The following is a 19,015-nucleotide window of genomic DNA, read 5'->3' on the forward strand; positions in this document are numbered from 1 at the left end:
AGCACATCAAGGAGGTCCAAGATAGGCTTGAAGAAGTTAGAAGTGATGGGGACATTACAGACAAGGAGCTAGCTGATGTGAAAGGAGTTTGAAGATCAGAGAGACAAAAAGGAGGCTCTTTACAAACAGCTCTACAACATGTAGGACACAGTAAACATTGAAAAAGACCAGATGATGGAGGAACTGAAAAAGAAGAATGCAGAAACTAGAGCGATGATGCAGGAGCTGCGAGAGAGCTTCAAGGCCAAGAAGGATGGGGCAGAGAGCAGCTGGGGTGGAGAAGACAATGAGGCGGCTCTCCAAGCCAGAAAGGATGCAAAGAGCATCCATAGTGGAGCAAGTTGCAATAGCCACAGTAAGGGTTGTTATTTCAAAACACTCTTGGAAGTTCAAAGAGTAGGCTACAAGACCCTACAACAAGATTATGATAGGGTTGTGCACGAGCTTGCAGTGGCTTTCAAAAGTTTTGAAAAGTAGCCCATCATCATGAGAGATTTCCAAACTAGAGTGGAAGTCTTGGAAATGGCCCATGTTGATGTTTTTGAGCAATTTAAGCAGCTTCAAGAGATTTTAAGGGAAGTAGATAAAGCTGTTGCATGGAGTGAGCAAAGAGAGGAGGAGATGAAGGAGAACATCTCTAGCCTTAGGATGAGGGATGAAGGAATCAAGAAGCAACTTCATTATGTATAGAGCAAGACTGTGGTATTGACGGCTGCAATAGTTAATATCCTGCTATGCAGCTAGGTCGATCTGCCATACCTCCATCATAGATGACTGCATGATCTGATGGCCTGCATGCTACCACCCTATGCACGTTTTTTGCTTTGGGGTGTTTGTGCATGCAAGCTTGGTATGTAGAGAATGTCATTTGCCATTGCCCAAGTCATGGGACAGATCAAATGTGCATGCCTGCTATAGCTATCTACGATGAGAAACTAGATTCTGCAACTCAATTTGGCATTTGGGCAAAATTTGCAAAAGACAAGGAGCTAGGGAAGGGCAAGAAGTGAGCTTTTAAAGGGAGTTTAGGAGAGAGTTTTTTTTGGTAACCATCATGTTTTGTTCCACCTGTTTCACTTATGACATCTCTCTCCCCTCCCCCCCCTCCCCCCTCCCCCCCCCCCTCTCTCTCTCTCTCTCTCTCTCTCTCACACACACACACACACACACACACACACACAAAATATTCTTTTTCCTAGCTAGCTACTAGATCTCTTCATATGGTATCAGAGCCATGTTCCTAGCCCTACTCTCTCTTTCCCTTTCCCTTCTAAGAGGTTGAGGTGAGGGAGGCCAATGAAGCTACTCTAACTCCTCCTCCTTGGAAGGCTGCCCTCTTCTCTCCTTCCTTGAGCTCTCTTCTCCATGCCATGATCTACCACCTCTCTTCTCCTTCCTTCAGCTACATCTTTTGGTGACTTGCGGATGATGTGACACTTCTATCCGGAGCTAGAGGCAGAATTACGCTATGGGCATACAAGCAAACAGAGAGTAGCAAGCAATTGGTGAGAAATGTGGGGGTTAAAGGCCACTATACTATAACCCTAGTTATGTACAATACTCAAACACATATATATATATGAATGACATAGAAGATTAGGGTGTTCTGCACCCACCAAAATGTGTGTCGTTCTCTTTTGGCTCTCCCTCTCTCTCACCCTCTTCCATTCTGCTTCCATTGAGAGCACTCTCAACTAGTATCAGAGCCTTGGTGGTCTATCTGCTGACACTTTCAGGTGATCTAGTTGAGCCCGGGAGGTCATTCTACATCCATACAGCTGTGTGGGTGGCATTTGCTGAAGAGATCTAGTAGCTAGCTAGGAACAGAATGGAAATGTGGAAAGCATAATGGAAAGCAAAATGGAAAGGAAAATGAAAGAACAAGTGCTAGGCAATGATAACCAAAATACTCACATGTAGATAGCTTGATGTTGACTGATATCAAAAGACTCAAGACAAGTACAACACTATATAGTGTGACATTAGACTCTAGAAAGCCATAGTGTATATGGGATAACTCCCAATATGACACGTGGCATGTCTAGGACTCACTAGACTATAAAACACCCCCTAGACACCTAGTACACTCATTTTTGACTCACTTTGGCTTCATATTTCAACAACCCCCCATGAAGGCAAGGTGAGAGACTATTGGAATGGAACCAAGAATAGAACATGACAATGACGGTCATCAGAACTGTGCATGCTGGTCTAGAAGTAGACATGGTTCCCACACAATCTCAAAGGCAAGTGAGCATGGCTCAGAGGCTAGTGAGCATAACATAGAAATCTCATCTAGCATGGCTCAAAGGCTCATCATGCATGGATGCATGACCAACTCAGAGGTCTAGGAGACCAATGCACCAACATCCTGGAACTCTCAAGCCAGGCCTAATAAACAAATAGACCTATCAAAGCCAATACATATGGCTCCCATAGTACATCCCCCCTTGGCTTCATAATAGGACATGTTAGGAAGCCACACACCCAAAAAATAGAAAAACCAAAATGGAAATGTGGAAAGCATAATGAAAAGCAAAATGGAAAGGAAAATGAAAGAACAAGTGCTAGGCAATGATAACCAAAATACTCACATGTATCTGATAGCTTGATGTTGACTGATATCAAAAGACTCAAGATAAGTACAACACTATATAGTGTGACACTAGACTCTAGAAAGCCACAGTGTATATGGGATAACTCCCAATATGACACATGGCATGTCTAGGACTCACTAGACTATAAAACATCCCCTAAACGCCTCTAGTACGCTCATTTTTGACTCACTTTGGCTTCATATTCCATCATTTGCAACTTTGTGAAAGCATGTGGGTGCTTGTTTGAGATGCCCAAGTTGTATGTGAACCCTATGGGAGCCTATTGATGGTTTTGCAAGTCTCTGGAGTGGTTTTTTCAAGCTTTGAGTGGTTTTTGAAAGCAAAAAACGAAATTTTGGGTGGTTTTGGAGCCTGAGTGAGCCGATTTCTCCTCGAATCATCTCGTGGGTGCTGGCATTCCTTGGCTTTGGACTCTGTTGCTCATTTTGTGAGCTCTGTGAAATACTTGAGCAAAGAAGGAGCCCATTTTTATAAATTTAGCGGCTACTGATGCTGTTTTTCATGACCCATGAGCTTGAGTTCAAGTTCCACTACCAAAGCACTTCCAAGCCTCCATTTAGCTTCCAACTAACTCGAGAGAAGGAGCAGGAGTAGTAATAAGTTACGGAATCAAGTGTTTCATCTTCTCTAATCCTCTTCTACATTTCAACGCTCATGTATTGGACTGGCTCGTAGAGACCATCATATCTAATTCTGCCAATTCCATTGACTCGGAGACAGGCCAAAATGACTACCTACAAAGTCTTGCGTATTTGGGTGGAGTATTCATGGAGATACAGAACTCTGTGTCGCCATTTCATCTATCTGTTCTTGACTCCAAAGCTCTACACAGGTGCCATGTGGCATTTTGGCTAAAGTCTAAGTTACCTAAGGTCTTAATTGCTGGTAAACTGTAAGGGCTGACTCTCGATTTTGCATCTGTCGATTGGGATTTTAGAGTTGTTGGCTGAAGAGAGATATTTGTAGATTTCCTTGTTGAGTCTGATTATGCAATGATGCCCATGTTTTGAGGCATCCCAAGCTCTATTTTCACTAGCGATAATTGTCGTAGGGTCATGATCTTTTGGATATAGCTTATGCAGGTCACTCTGGTTATAGTCTGAGCTGTGTGCACTCATTTGTTGTTTGTAGCAATGGGTTGCGATGAATCCTTTACATGCCATTTGGATGCATTGCAATCCTTGTTAGATGTGCTAATAGGCCCAAATTGCCTTGTGGGATGCTTTATTGATGGATGTTTAGCACACAGATGCTATTTTATGATGCTAAGGGACAACTTTGACATATTGTAGTGGATGCATAGGTTATGCCATGATCTCTTGCATGAGATTTTGTTGATGCATATACTCATGACAACATTTATGCTTGAGGCATTTTGGCACTTATTGGCATTGGGATTGCCATTGTTTTGCTATTTCAGTTGGCATTTTCTTTTGGACCAAATTTGCTCATATGGATGCATAGTATATGCACATGAGTCAAATGCATTTTGATGCTTTAAGCCTAGTATTTGGTGTGATTTCTCTCTTGCAAGTACTCGCATTTGGGATTTTGTTTCATTTGCATCATGGCATCCTCTTCTATGTCTAAAAAGGAGTTGTTTAGCATTAAAAAGTTTGATGGGACAAACTTTTCTTTGTGGAAAGAGCAGAGAAGGGATGTGCTTATTCAAAAGAAGCAGATTAAACCCTTGGTAGGGGTTGAAGCTAAGCCTGTAGATAAGTCTGAGGATGATTGGAATGAGTTGGATGCATTAGCAAAGTCTATTGTTAGACTTCCACTTGCTGAGTCAGTTTATTTTGTAGTAGTAAATGAGCAGACTATCAAAGATTTGTGGAAGAAATTATGTGCAACTTATGAGAAGGAAACTACCTCTAATAAAGTTTACCTCATGAAGAGGTTGTTTGAGCTGCAGATAAAGGAAGGGGTCTCCGTTGCTTCTCACTTGAATGAATTCAATATTATTTTCAGCCAGCTTCAAGCTCTGAAGATGAATTTTGATGCGGATACTAAGGCAATATTTCTCTTGTGTTCATTGCCATCCTCATGAGATACCTTCCGTATAGCTGTTAATAACTCTACACCTGGTGGAGTACTAAAGTTTGATGATGTTGTGGATAGCTTGTTGGCCAAGGAGATCAAATGAAAGTCTATGGATGGCAACAAGCAAGATGCAGCCTAAAATGTGCAAAGGGGCAGATCGCAGTTCAGGGGGAAGTCCTAAGAAAGAGGAAAGTCTCGTAGCAAATCCAGGGCATGGAACATTGAGTGTTACCATTGTGGCAAGAAGCGCCACATGAAAAATGATTGCAAGCTGAAAAGAGAGCAAAAGGATAAGAAAAAGAATGCAAATTGGGGTGCAAATAAGAAGGAAGAGAGCCCCAGGGAGGACACAGGAAAAATGAAGATCGAGGAGATTAATGCAGTCACTGATAATAGTGACAATGACATGTCTAGTCTACCTGCAGACTTACCACTTCAAGTGGATTTTGGTGCTTCATTCCATGTTACTCCCCATAGGGAATGGTTCTCCACTTATGATAGTGGAAAGACAAGTTGTGTGCATCTTGGAAATAACTATGCATATCAGATAGTGGGAGCAGGTGACATAAAGTTTTCTTTTGCAAATGGGTCTGCATTTGTTTTAAAAAATGTGAGACATATTCCTAAGCTGACCAAGGGTCTTATTTTAGTGGGTCAACTAGATGATGCTAGTTTTCAGACCACTTTTGGTTTTCAAAGTTGGAAACTTCATAAGGGCTCTATGGTTTTGGCAAGGGGTGCCAAGTGTGGGACATTGTATCCCTTAAATGTATCAGGGGTGTCTGATCATGTTGTTGCAGTAACCGACCATCCAAGTACTTCTTTGTGGCATTGGAGGTTGGGGCACATGAGCCAAAATGGAATGAAACTCTTATGCCGTTTGGGTTATGTATGGCTGATTTTGAATTTTGTGAGCATTGTCTTTATGGGAAGTGGACTAAATCAGCCCATAAAAGAAGGGGAAAGAAAGAGCTTGAAAAGCTTGATCTACTGCATTCATATGAATATGGTCACATGCTTACACGGTCATTAGGTGGGGTTGAATACTATGTGCCATTAATTGATGATGTAACTAGGAAAGTGTGCGCTAGGTATTTCAGAAATGGTTGGCTTTGGTTGAAAATTAGTTAGGTAGAATGCTTAAATGCCTACAGACTGACAATGGTGAAGAGTATCTCACTCATGACTTTCAGCATTTCTACGATACATGTGGGATCAAGTGGGAGCTCACGTCCCCTTGTACTCCAGAGAAAAATCCAATTGCAAAACAGATGAACCGCACCATTTAGGAAAGGTTGCAATGTATGCTTTCCAATCCAAGTCTTTCTGGTGGTTTTTGCGCTGAGGCAATGAAGACTGCAGTGCAGGTGATCAATAGATCACCTAGTAAGAGTTTGGCTGGTGGTTTTCTTGAAGAGGCATGGAGTGGCAAGAAAGCTTCTTACTCTCACCTAGTAAGAGTTTGGAGTGCCAAAAGAGCTTCAAAAGAAGCTAGATCCTAAGTCTAGGAAATGCATCTTTCTGGGTTATGGTGAAAATGAAGAGATGGGCTATCGTCTCAGGGATCTGGAAGCAAAGAAGATCATACGAAGCCAGGATGTGGTCTTCAATGAGAAGATGCATAAGATACCCATAAGGGATATGGAAATGAGGAGAATCACTTTCTATGATGTGAATCCATCCGAATATGTTGATAGACAGCAAGCTATCCATGCACCAAATGTGCAAGAAACGGTGCCACCAGGTACTCCCACAGGTACACAATCAAGGACAGATGATGGATCATCTATTGGTGGAAATGATGAGCCAAATGTGGCTGATATGGAGGTGGGATAGCAAGCAAAAATGCCCTTGATAAGATCATCTAGAGTGTCTAGACCGCCTGAGAGATTTGTTCCAAGGGTAGACCGTGTGATGTTTACTAATTGCAGGGAGCCTTCTTGCTATACAGAGAGGCTATGATGTATGAGGATCAATGCAAGTGGGAGTGTGCTATGCAATCAAATATGAATTCACTCGTGAAAAATAAGACTTGGGACTTGGTTTCTTTGCCACATGGAAAGAAAGCATTGCCATGCAAATGTGTTTACAAGATGAAGGTCAAAGGTGATGATATGCCTAAGTACAAGGCTCGTTGGGTTGCTAAAGGGTTCAAGCAAGAGAAGGGTGTGGTTTGATGAGATCTTCTCTGCGGTTGTGAAGATGACCACACTTAGATGTGTAGTTGGACTTGTGGCACAGCAAAGGATATGGAGCTTATGCAGATGAATGTCAAGACAACTTTCTTGCATGGGGATTTGCATGAGGAAATTTACATGGTACAGTCAGAAGGCTTTGGAAAAAGGGCAAAGAGCATTTGGTTTGCAAACTGAAAAAGAGTCTGTATGGCCTTATGCAAGTACCTAGAGAATGGTATCAAAAATTTGATGCTTTCATTTGGTCCCAAGGTTTCAGAAGAAGTGAGATTCATCACTACCTCTACACTAAAAGGGCTAAGGATAATAGCTTGATACTCCTAGCACTTTATGTGGATGATATGCTATTGGCTAGCAAGAACACTTATGAGCTAGATGCATTGAAGGCCAAGTTGCATGAGGCCTTTGGCATGAAGGATTTGGGACTTGCAGGTCATATTCTTGGTATGCGCATCACGCATGACCGGAGTAGGAAACTCCTTTGGATTTCACAAAAGGAGTATGTTACAAAAGTGTTGCAACATTTCAATATGGAGGGGGGGAAGGCATTAAGTACTCCATTGCCTCCATATGTGAAACTAAGTCAGGCAGATAGTCCCAAATTAAATGAGGAGAGGACCATGATGGCCAAGGTTCCTTATGTATCAGTGGTTGGGAGTCTTATGTATGCTAGGATAGCTACTAGACCGGACATTGCATTTGTAGTGGGAGTTGTTAGCTGATATATGACTGATCTAGGAAAGAGGCATTGGGAGGCAATTAAGTTCATCATCATGAGGTACATGAAGGGTACCAAGGAGATGTGCAACTGTTTTGGTAGAGGTGAGATGCATGTACTTGGGTAAACAGATTTAGACTATGCAGGGCATGTGGATAGCAAGAGATCCACTTCTGGTTATGTGTTCACCTTTGCAGATGGTGCAGTGTCGGAGATGTCTCGCACAGAGAAGTGCATTGCTTTGTCTACCACAGAGGTCGAGTATGTTGCAGCCACCACTGAGAGTTGCAAGGAGGCTATATGGCTTGATTGGCTAGTGGGAGATTTGAGGATTCATACAAGTGTACCGACATTGCATAGTGATTCCATGAGTGTTGTTTAAATAGCACGAAATCCGATCTTTCATGCAAAGACCAACCACACTGAGGTTAGGTACCATTTTATCAGGGAGGTACTTGAGGACAAGCACATAGACTTGTCAAGGTTCATACTGATGAAAACCCAACAAATATGTTGATGAAGAGTCTACCTAGTCAGCAGTTTGAGTATTGTCGTATATTGATGGGCATTGGATAGTACGTGCACTGGCTATTCTCTCTTAAAGGCACATTCGCCTTTAAGTGGGAGGTTATGGGAGTCAAAGGCTATTGTACCTTAACCCCAGCTATGTAAAATACTCAAACACACACACATATATATACATGGATGACATAGAAGATTAGGGTGATCTACACCCACCAAAACATGTGTGGTTCTCTTCTGGCTCTCCCTCTCTCTCACCCTCTTGCATTCCACTCTTGTTGAGAGCACTCTCAAGAAGAGTGTGTGCTGAGGTCTGCGATAGCTCATCATATTGGCCTAAAGAGCTAGGAGATGCTTGCTATAGAGAGGTCGATAAGATAGTTGGGAGTTTGGAATTTCCTTGAGCCACAAAATGTCGTCATATTTTTGAAAAAGTAAAAAACTTGTAGGCATTTCTTGGACTTGTGGACTTTCTTAGACTGCCATCATCCATGATCTATGGTGCTCGTAATATCTAATTTTGTGTTGACCTACTTCCATGTTAATACTTAAATGTTCTAAGTAGCTCGGTGGTTGGAATCTAGCAGTTAAAGATAACCAGCCTAAAGGGGATTGTTTTAGTATAGCACTGTGCAATGAATTTTAGGATAGCATGGTGGTAGTGCAGGATAAGTGGTCACTAGTGGGGTGGTTGGTTGCACACTAGGATATTAACATCCATCAACACGATGGTTTGCTTCTATTATAACAAGATGAATGGATTTGTGGACTTGTGGATTCGTTATGGGATTTGATAAAACTAACGTGGTGGTTGTTTGGGATGTACTAAAAACAAGCACGGGATTTATCATTTGGGATTTACAAAAACAAGTGCGGTGGTTAGTTTGGGATTTACTAAAAGAAGTGTAGCCTCAAATACATTTTTCATTTTCCAGGACAAGTGGAATCTTTTTTCCTTGCAATGAGACTACATGTTCTTAGTACTATCTTAGTCGTCCTTGTCCACCACTCCAAGACACCCCAAGATGTGCTCATGCATGTCTAAATCCAATTTGAAGACACTCTTGCCCTTCTTTCATTGTGGCACAGGTTGCATCTGTAACTTAATAGCTCTTACTAGATGACATTACACAAATGTTCGTGGACTCTTATGTAGCAGTTCGTAATTGCGGCCTCTCTTGGATGTTTTTTGGTACCAAAAAGCTCCGACTACTACATCCCACTTCTCATAGGTTGTTCCCCAATTATCCTTAAATACTTCCTCAACCTTGTGCTTAGGTTTTGTGCACTGCAATAGAAAGTATGGGTCATCTTCCTCGTTCTCCCCAGAGGCAGCAACAATTGCAAAGTTATCCCCCTCTTCCAGACAGTCAGTGAGGTCATCGAAACTCTCCCAAACTATGGTGAGTCATTGTTTGTCTCTCCATTATTTGTCACTCCATTTGAACATAGAGGGAAATCTTGAACTCGCTCCCATGTCTTCACAGTCACAATGTTCTCATAATTGTCATGAGCCCCTATGATGCACACACTGCAGAAACAAGAAAGTTTTCTTGTTTTAGTGGTTGTTTGAAAAGCCCCATATGCTGTGTAGACCACGAACTCCTTTTATTTTCTCGCAATCATGCCAGCTTCTCCTTTGCACTTCATCCACTTTCACTTCATGGAACACTCTGCATACTACACTATTCTTAAGGCTTTGTTTACTGTATGTTGAATGTGCACATGTGGAGAGGTTGGCTCTAAGCCATGTTACAGCATCATCGGCATCATTGAGTTTTTCTTGAATGCATGTTAATTAGTGTTTAAACAGAGCTTGCTTAATAACACCACCACCTCCATCATGTTCACCCTTGCCATGACTAGACCCAAAGAAATTCCACATCATGTCTAGACCGATCAAGGATTTGAACCTTGAGACAAAGTAGAATCCACAGCCTGATTGAAATTTAGAGGCAGCACCATCTAACCACACCCAATGTTGTTTTATAATTTTTGCATGAAGATTTTCTTTTTCAGTGATTCCCAATGGAGTAAAAAAGCATGCTGCACAAATAAGGTTCATGTTTCATATCATTTAAAATGTAGAAATGATATGTGTGTTGCACTGACCTAGACTCCTATGAGTCAACAAGCAGATTGGTATCAGTCGTAGAAGAATCAAGCAAATGGTTGTACGTGATATGCACAAGAATTGTTATTTACATGTTGTACTAATGAGCACTTTGTATCTCATCTTATTCTTAAAATGAATAATTTTCAGCAAAATCTATGACAGAGATAATAGTGTCATGGGGAAAATTGGCAAGGCACGTCTTGAACTGCTTATCCTGCACCTGGCCGTGAAATTTTGAAGCATATATTTTGAGATGGATTAAACCACGTGACCTATAAGCTCCCTTGGCTAAGTGCTCTTATGCGATAGTAGCCATCTCTTTTTATTAGATCCTTCAACATTGACATTTTCAAATCTCCTCCATTTTTAGAGCAACATGGTTGTCTTCTCTCATTTCATTTGGATAGACATGAAATGTCTTCTTCTTTAGCTTCAGACTGCAATGCTTGCCTGCAATGCTTGCATGTGCCACAAGTGCATTCAATGCAGTGCCACTCATGGTCTCCCTTTGGACAAACCACTAGCTTCCATAGAGACCTTAGGCTACAAAACCTGCTCTAACTTACAACACATGATGAGTATCCAGGTGGCCTATAGACTGCGCATTTATCGAGGAGACATGGGCATCAATCCCCATGGAGCAATGCTCCAACACGACCAGATCTCAAGTCATTCATAGCTTTCTGGGCCAAGTCAAAGTCTGTGTGTTTTGCAACAACAAACATTCCCGTCTTTGAGTTTCCTTATGTACCAGGGCTTACAATGCTCAAAGCTCCTCTGCCCAATTGAAATGTCAGAATTCTAATCCATAAACTTGAGATACAACTCTGTCTACTGACCCAACATGCGGAAACAACAGAACAATGAGCCCTCTTTTAAATGGAACAATAGTACAGTGAGCCCCCTTTTTGCACTACTAAAAAAAGACAAAACATAGTACACACAAAAACACCATCTAATTAAAGTATATAATGAAGAAAAACAAATTTCAACCACCATGCTAGTTTAGGACAATCACAATTTCAACTACTAGGGTGGTTTAGGATAGTCACAATTTTAATCACCGGGCTGGTTTAGGACACGTTTAGGACAGTCAACCACCGAGGTAGTTTAGGATACATTTAGGATAGTCACAATTTCAACCACCGAGCTGGTTTAGCATGATGGTGTGAACTTCACATATTAGACAATAACAAGTATATTGCTTTTCATTTCTGAATTTCACAATTAGAAAATAACAATATATTATTTTTCATTTTTGAATTTCACAATTTCAATTAGTATAACTGATGTTTGTCTTGAACCACCACCGGGCTAGTTTAGGCATATAGTAGGATAACATTTTTGGTATTGTATTTTGTCCAATTTGTCATGGATGGACGTAAATATATAAGTGTTGCTTCTATATTTGCATAGTCTATTTACTAGCTTGCATACGTATACATGAAAGGTTATGAAGTAGACACATGTTTATGAAGCTTGATTCCATATTGAAACATTTCCACGTGTAATTCTTGGGCTCATCTATCAGTCTCCCATTCGGTGATATTTCATTTTCGAACACCATTTTTGAGTATACTATCTCTTGGTGTACTTCTACTCATTGTACCAACAAGAATAACAAGGTACTGGCAATTCGCTCAACAAGGCATGTTAGCTTAGTCCTTGACTATGTTTCTTTCTTAACCATTTTCTTTCGAAGCTAAGATAAAATGAGTTTCTTATAGAGGAGGCAATCATCATGTACTCGATCCAGCCTTTTCTTCTACTGAGCTTTGTGTATATTAAAGTCAAGTTTTGAAAATTCTCAAAAAATTGTGGGCTTTTAAAAATACTCACCTCTTCCTTAATAATTAATAATATTTACTTTTTTTTTCTAAACTACAAAGAGAGGAGCCTCTCCTTTAATGGAGCCATAACTATATCTAGACATTAATGATGTGATGCCATTCCAAGAGAGGCTTTAAGTCCTAAGGGGCTTATATTATGGAGGGGAGATAATAGGGGAAATAGATATTTCCCTTATGTTGTTGCAAATATAAGGGGATCGAGGGAAACAAAGTACCATGCTCTAGACTCACTCTAGAGCTCTTGGTGCTATTTCCCTACCTATCAAAGTTGTTGGCACTTGGAAGATGGATCCTCACCGTTGGATGGAAATAGTGGATGCTTTGGGCAAGCTGATGTGTATCCATCAGTTGCCCAAAACTTTCGGATAAACTTTGATAAAACTTACCTCCTTGCACCTTCAACTTTAATGGGAGTGACAAAGCTGCCCATCTAAGGTAAAGGCGGACTCATGGTCTTTACCTCAAAGCCATGGATGTGACGTCTCTCTAGAAAGGACGTTTGTTTGTAGCCAATTTCGAATGCCCCATTGACATCATGTCATGCAATGAGGGATAAAACTCCTTGAATTATGCTTCTTCCTCAAGAAGACATCCACATAAAACCTTCCCAATCTCCACATAAGTCCGTAATACTCCTAGACTATGGGATTTTGTTGAGTAGGGGGACGTAGTGGATGCCTTGAATCTGTAGCTCTGCCACTATCGCTCACTTGAAACATCTGGCAAAGGCATGCATTACCTCTCTCTATATGTCTCTCTTGCTTGCCTCATGGCTTCTCCCCTCCTGTTTCCCAGTCTCTCTCTCTCGTATACATTCAAGGCGCATCATAGTCTCTCTCCCGTCGTGCTCATTCCTGGTGCAGGAGGCAACCAGCTAGAAGTTAAGCTCACTGATCAATACAAAGCTAGCAGTTTCCTTTGCCGAAGAAGCTGGTGGCAAACCCGATATTTCAGACTTTGGCTGGACGTACTGGGGATAACCCCTCCTTTCACTCAATGCTTTGCGGAAAGAATAAGCTTGGTTTATAATTCGGACAATGACAAATACGAGAATGCTCCGGGTGTACCTTATTTTGGCTCGACTAAAGGAATGGCATACTTGGACCCTTCCTTCAGGTGTAACTTTCTTGTCCCGTTCCCTACTGTCCTTTTACTCGAGTATAAATGGTTATGGATAAAGAGTATCAGGAGACAAAAAGTCCTGAGTCCTGTTGCAGGACGCGTATTTAGGGAGGGCACAATTCTTGTAGACTTGAACCTACCAGTTTGCTGTCTCCTATGTGCAGCTGCTGGTAATGAAGCCAGCAGGTATGGATGGTCTTTAGTTTGTCTAACATGGCAGACTAAGCTGGAACGCCATCCTCTCTTAAGACTACTTTCTAGGTTATTGGAAAAATGGCAGAGCGAAGAAAAAATACCATCACTTCCAATCCACACAAGGACACTCTTAGAGCATGGAGGCCATCTTGGGAAGTGCTGTCCATACTTCGAAAAGAACAGCTCTTTGCGATAGAAGGCAAATCGAAAAGAGTAGCTCTTTGCGAAAGCAGGCAAATGTGAATTCTTGAAACATGAACTTTACATACTTTGGACGATGTCATTTTGGTGGATGGCATCCGTATTGACTATGAAAAAGCCAAGAAGGTATGTGAGTGGCCTATTTTGAAAGCGATTAAATCCTTCCTTGGATTTGTGCATTTCTTCTAGATCTTCATTTGAATTATACTAAGATAACATTACCCCTGTACAAACTCGTCTAAAGCAATAAAGTAAAATTCCATTTTTTGGACAAAGACGCATGATGCTTGGATCATAATAAGCCATTTGTGATTGAAATAGATGCCACTGACTATACTGTTGGCACAACATTATCCCAGTGGTATGAAGAGAAGCTATGTGCTGGAAATAATTTAGTCTCTGAGGACGAACTTGCACGACTCGAGGATCTATACACTTATGTGCCCCATGAATTGGAATGTCTTTTGGATTGTGGGGACCAACAGCTTAGGAACAAGGTTGTTTCAAAGTTGAAGGTTAAGTAGAAAGATCGCTTGAAAGACGATAGTACTTGGGAAAGTATTGGTTCTCTTTGATGCCAATCCATAGAGTTTACGTCTCGATCCTTCATTGAATAGGGGCGAGGTGTCCACGCCTCGACATAATGTGACTAGTGTTCTGGAGGTTAAGTTAACTTAAGGTCATGTAATTTAACCCTGGTACAATTAAGACATGATGTACCCTTGGTACAGTTAGGACGTTCTTAGGTTTGAGACACCTACGATACTCTATGCCTATATTAAGGTGAGCCTTAGCTTATTTGGGGCATTCTTGGGAGTGGGACGTCTTGACACACGTCCAACCAGTTATTCCTTTTTTCTTTTTCTTTTTTAAGGAGAAAGGTAAAGTCTATTAATGCTTGAAAAACCGTACAAACAGCTTCCAAAGTGGAACGACATCTGTGTGCAAATGAGGCTGCGTGGCATGGGATGCCTGGTCTTACTTGGGAGTCAATTGGTCTGGGATTGCTTGACCCCTAGCTTGGTGGTGATCCTTGCGAGGATCTATGGTTGGGTGATGATGCGGTAGCCTACACCATGTGTGTCCCTGTGTTTGTGTTCTACCTTCTGTTGTGTTTGCAGGTAGCTTGTGGATAGAGCATTGTGTTGTTCCCCTAGGTGAGTTACAGCTAACCTGTAAGGGGTGTTTCACTCCCATCCTACTGCCCTCAGCTTTTAGTAAACCCTTGAGGTTGCTGGTTTGGAGCTTGGCCAAACCAGCCTCAGCTAAATTTATAGATATGGATGGCTAAACCATAATATATTTTGACTTTCTTTCAGCCAGCATCTGTAGCTATACAGCGCTTGTCACCACAACAGCTTATTGCCTAGTCTCGTCCAGTTGTCCCGAAAGAGACTTTGTTGGCTGGCTACTCACAAAATTCACTGTACAATAGGCATTGTCAATATAACAAGCTATCACAGGGGTTTGTCTTTATTGTTCTGTTCTATTTGATTTTCCTTTCAGTTTGACAGAAGTTTGATCTGTCATTTGGGACAGATACAGACCTCTATCTAAGAATTAATATAAATTATATGGTGCCCTTTATTTTGTCCAGGAAATTATCACTTTACATGGGAGTGCTGGTGGGAGCCCTTGAAGATAAAGGGTATGTTGATGGGAAATCTCTACTTGGAGCGCCATATGATTTTCGATATGCACCTGGTGAGCATGCAACACCTGTCGCGGCTGCTTTCCTGGAGAATTTGAGAATTTTGATTGAGAAAGCCTATTATTCTAATGGTGAAGAGCAGGTGGTGCTACTATCACATAGTTTGGGAGGGCTCTGGGCACTTCACTTCTTGAACCAGCAAACACTTTCCTGGCGTCAAAAATATGTAAGACACTACATAGCTGTTTCAACCCCCTGGGGTGGGACGGTCCAGCAGATGAGGACCTATGCTTCTGGATACACAGAGGGAGCAGTTCTGATTGACCCGTTAGTATTGCGGGCAGAGCAAAGAAGTTCTGAGAGCAACTTATGGCTTCTCCCGGTTCCTGAAGTTTTTGGAAACCGCACATTGGTAATAACTGGGAAGAAAAAATATTCTGCCTCTGATATACCAGAGTTTCTAGAGGACATAGGCTATTCTGAAGGGGTTTCCTTGTATAATTCTCGCATTCCAGCACTGACTGGGAAGCTAAAACCACCTGGCATTCCTGTCACCTTGATCCTCAGCAGTGGAATTAAGACTCCTGAAACACTAGTGTATGGGGAAAAGGGTTTTGATAAGCAGCCCAAAGTGGTCAATGGAGATGGAGATGGGACTGTTAATCTTTGCAGCCTTTCTGCAGTTGCAGAAATGTGGGATGCTACAGAAGGCCAGACAGTGAAGGTAATCAAAATGGAAGGGAAAACACACAATACAATCTTGACGGACTTGGAATCAGTGGAAGTCATGGTCAGTGAAATAATGGATAAGGAAGCACTGACAAAGCCGCTTCTACAGAGTAGCTGAATCCTCCCTGTAGTTCTTGACCCCTTCCAATTTTACATGTTGTCAGTTCATTGACGCTACCCGTCTGCATGCTAGCAGTTTAAATGTGAGTATTGGAGTGTCTCATAATAAATACTTGAGTGTGAGTTTTCAGAGGATGGGTTCGAGATGTTCCTGGATTCATCTAGATATATATAATAGATGTTCCTTTGATCTAGATATCCGAATACAAAAAGAAGAATTTGAAAAGAAGGGAATGTTTATCTCTAATTGTTGAGAAATGTAAGGTAGTGATCATATGAATTTTTGACTAAAGGCTTTAGTTCTGGCATGACTGATATAATCGCAGCTCAAGGTGTCAGAGAATAAAAGAGCATGTCTCCTCTACCACACACAAGGTCTGGATACCATTCGGATACAAAGAGAGCTTTCTTGCTTTAGCCAACTCCTACTGCAGCTTCCTGGAGATCACACAACCACTCCGTGTGCCTACACAATAACATCAACACAAGCTCAGCATGTAGTACAGCCAAAAACAATGTATAATGAATGTGTGAGAATGGCGCAGTGCAGAAGCATACATGAGAGAGAGAGAGAGAGAGAGAGAGAGAGAGAGAGATGAGGCAATGACAACTATATATACAGCAAGGGAACCACCAAACAAGGAGGGGTAGAATGCTCCAAGAGGTGCACATCAAAGGAGGAGGGCAGGGCCATATATATAGGCTTGGCAGTGGCCGACCTGAGGCTTGCCATGTCACCAATTAAGGGTTAGTCAACCAATCCAGCCTTGGTTAGTTGAGTCGACCAGGGTTAGATACTTAGGAAAACCTAGCCTAAAAAGTGCAAGCATACCCACAAATAAGCCCTCATTGACTATGAGATGCACATAACTCCAACACCCTCTTTGTAGCGTAAAGTGAGCATATAATTTGAAGAAACAAGCCGATGAAGATACAACCATGAACCCTCCAACATTGACATACGGGATTCACCTCGATGAGAACACCAGAGCATTGAACCTCAAACTCATATGGTCCGTAGCCCCACACTATTACCTTGCTTGCTAGACTTCAGATGATCAGTGCCATTATCAGATTGTACTCCCTCCCGCATGCCCTCACTGGTTGTGACCTGTTGGGGGATGTGGAATTGGTGCTAGAAGGCTATAGAGTAATATGGAGATTCTTTGCAACAACTGTCATGGAAACACGAGATTGGGAAGAAGAGTCCAACTCTGAATCCTAGTCCTTTAAAGTCCAATTGACGTGTTGTGACCTAGCACCTCACCGCTCGGGCAACCATGTCATAATCAAGAGAGAATGACACCAACTGACTCATAGTAAGGGTAGCAACCATAGGTTATAAGTGATTGTGGAGAATCTTGGCTTGTGTCAGGAAAGGTTGCATGGAACTCCCACTCCCTTTGGGGAACTCAAGATTGCACAACTGTCGCTACAAGGTGACAATTTGCATCGTCCAATCCTTGGCATAGAGGTCCACTCGCGTAAACCATACCTCAAATGCACTCTCCAAGGTCTGGACAACCAGAGAAACGTCCTTTTGAAATCTACCTTTTGAGTCCCGATCCTCTCAATTCTTGAGTGTCTCTTGAAACTCTCCCGGTCAGCATCCCAGCTCATAGAGCTCTTGGGATGCTTAGCTTCCATTCACAAGCTCCCACAAACCCTTATGGATGAGCCATATCTTCATGTCAAGTCTACAATGGGCATAATGTGTGCCGTTGAGCTTGTCCTCCTTACTTGTACATGGGGGTCCTATGAAGCTATTCCAAAACCTCATGCTCTTTTTGTTGATCTTGGCAAAAACAATCCACAAGACGAAGAGAACAAGATGCAAGACAAGATGGAGGTGTGAAATAAAATTGCCTTGGTGACATCTGCAACACACGCCCCCTTTGTTGTCCACTATCCCAAATATGCTATTGGATATAGCCGCCAAGTTCTTATGCCTCGTGGACTAAGGCTGACCCTACTGGCTGTCCTTGGCATGAACAGACTATCTCGAATAATCGTGCAAGATGCCGTGAGCAAACAGCCCCAAGTTGTTGCCTCACAATGCCGTGAGCAGGGTGCTTAGACCTGCCTAGGTTCATTGCCTGGAGACAACTGTTGTGAGCCACCTAGGAGAATTGTTGTAGATCATCCTCAAACAAGCTGCTGCTCCAACTGCACCTCAGTGGATTCTGCTAAACATAATGAGTCCACCTATAGGAACTAATAGCTGACGCTGTTGTGCTAGCCACATATCACCTTGGTGCTTGGAGTTGCACCCTCAGGTCAGCTTGGGCAGATTGCTCCAAATCACCAAGGATGTGGGTGTTGGCTTGGCATGAACCAGTTGGCATGAACCAGGCCCCAAGTAGCAACAAGCAGCCCTCTGAGGTGCCTGTATTCTACGTAGCAAAAGTGCACAAATAATGCACCTGAAAGTTGATACCGTGTGAGAGTGGTGCAATGCAGAAGCATACATCAAAGAGAGAGAGAGAGAGAGAGAGAGAGAGAGAGAGAGAGAGTCTTTACATAGATATGAGACAATGGGGACCAACCAAACAAGGAGGAGTAGAATAAGAGGTCCACATTAAAGGAGGAGGGCAGGGCCATATATAAACTTGGTAGTGGCCAACCCAGGGCCTGCCATGTGGCTGACCCAAGGTCCTCAGGCTAGGTTGGTTGAACCAATCTGTAGGTCGGGTTGACCTCTTGGGGCACCAACTCAATATGTATTATGTCACTACCCTCGTCCAAAATCCAAGGTATGGGGGGACAAGTCCCATATAGAATATACATGGATTTCCTTGAAAAAATTCAAATGTGCAAAGAAAAAAAATGAAAATCTCATGTCCCACTCCCACAAAACATATGGTATATACCTTGAAAAATATGCAAGATTTTAAAATTTGTACAAACTTTTCATAATATGTGAGGCCCAAGGGGG

The 19,015-nt window shown here is 42.1% G+C and overlaps 1 protein-coding gene across 3 annotated transcripts; it reads left to right on the top strand.

Annotated features, from left to right (window-relative positions):
* The first annotated feature begins 12,600 nt into the window (after positions 1-12,600).
* LOC147895785 (alpha/beta-Hydrolases superfamily protein) lies at positions 12,601-16,210 on the top strand. Of its 3 annotated transcripts, none has more exons than XM_087383182.1 (3): positions 12,601-13,178; positions 15,178-15,284; positions 15,369-16,210. In XM_087383182.1, exons 1-3 carry the CDS (start codon positions 12,793-12,795, stop codon positions 16,076-16,078), a joined length of 1,203 nt encoding a protein of 400 aa, XP_087239308.1. In that variant the 5' UTR covers positions 12,601-12,792; the 3' UTR covers positions 16,079-16,210. The 3 variants fall into 3 exon arrangements, with proteins under 3 accessions (XP_087239308.1, XP_087239309.1, XP_087239307.1); XM_087383183.1 differs by having other exon boundaries at positions 15,374-16,210; XM_087383181.1 differs by having other exon boundaries at positions 15,178-16,210.
* The last annotated feature ends 2,805 nt before the right edge of the window (positions 16,211-19,015 follow it).

The sequence above is a fragment of the Dipteris shenzhenensis genome, chromosome 12, assembly GCF_047967505.1.
Source record: "Dipteris shenzhenensis isolate YYH24624 ecotype China chromosome 12, Dip_SZ_1.0, whole genome shotgun sequence".
Classification (NCBI taxonomy): domain Eukaryota; kingdom Viridiplantae; phylum Streptophyta; class Polypodiopsida; order Gleicheniales; family Dipteridaceae; genus Dipteris; species Dipteris shenzhenensis.

Excerpts from the sequence above, each read along its gene's own strand:
- LOC147895785 (XM_087383181.1), top strand. The coding sequence starts at position 12,793 with ATGCATTACCTCTCTCTATATGTCTCTCTTGCTTGCCTCATGGCTTCT. Across the intron at positions 13,179-15,177 it reads TACTTGGACCCTTCCTTCAG|GAAATTATCACTTTACATGG; the intron begins GTGTAACTTTCT and ends TATTTTGTCCAG.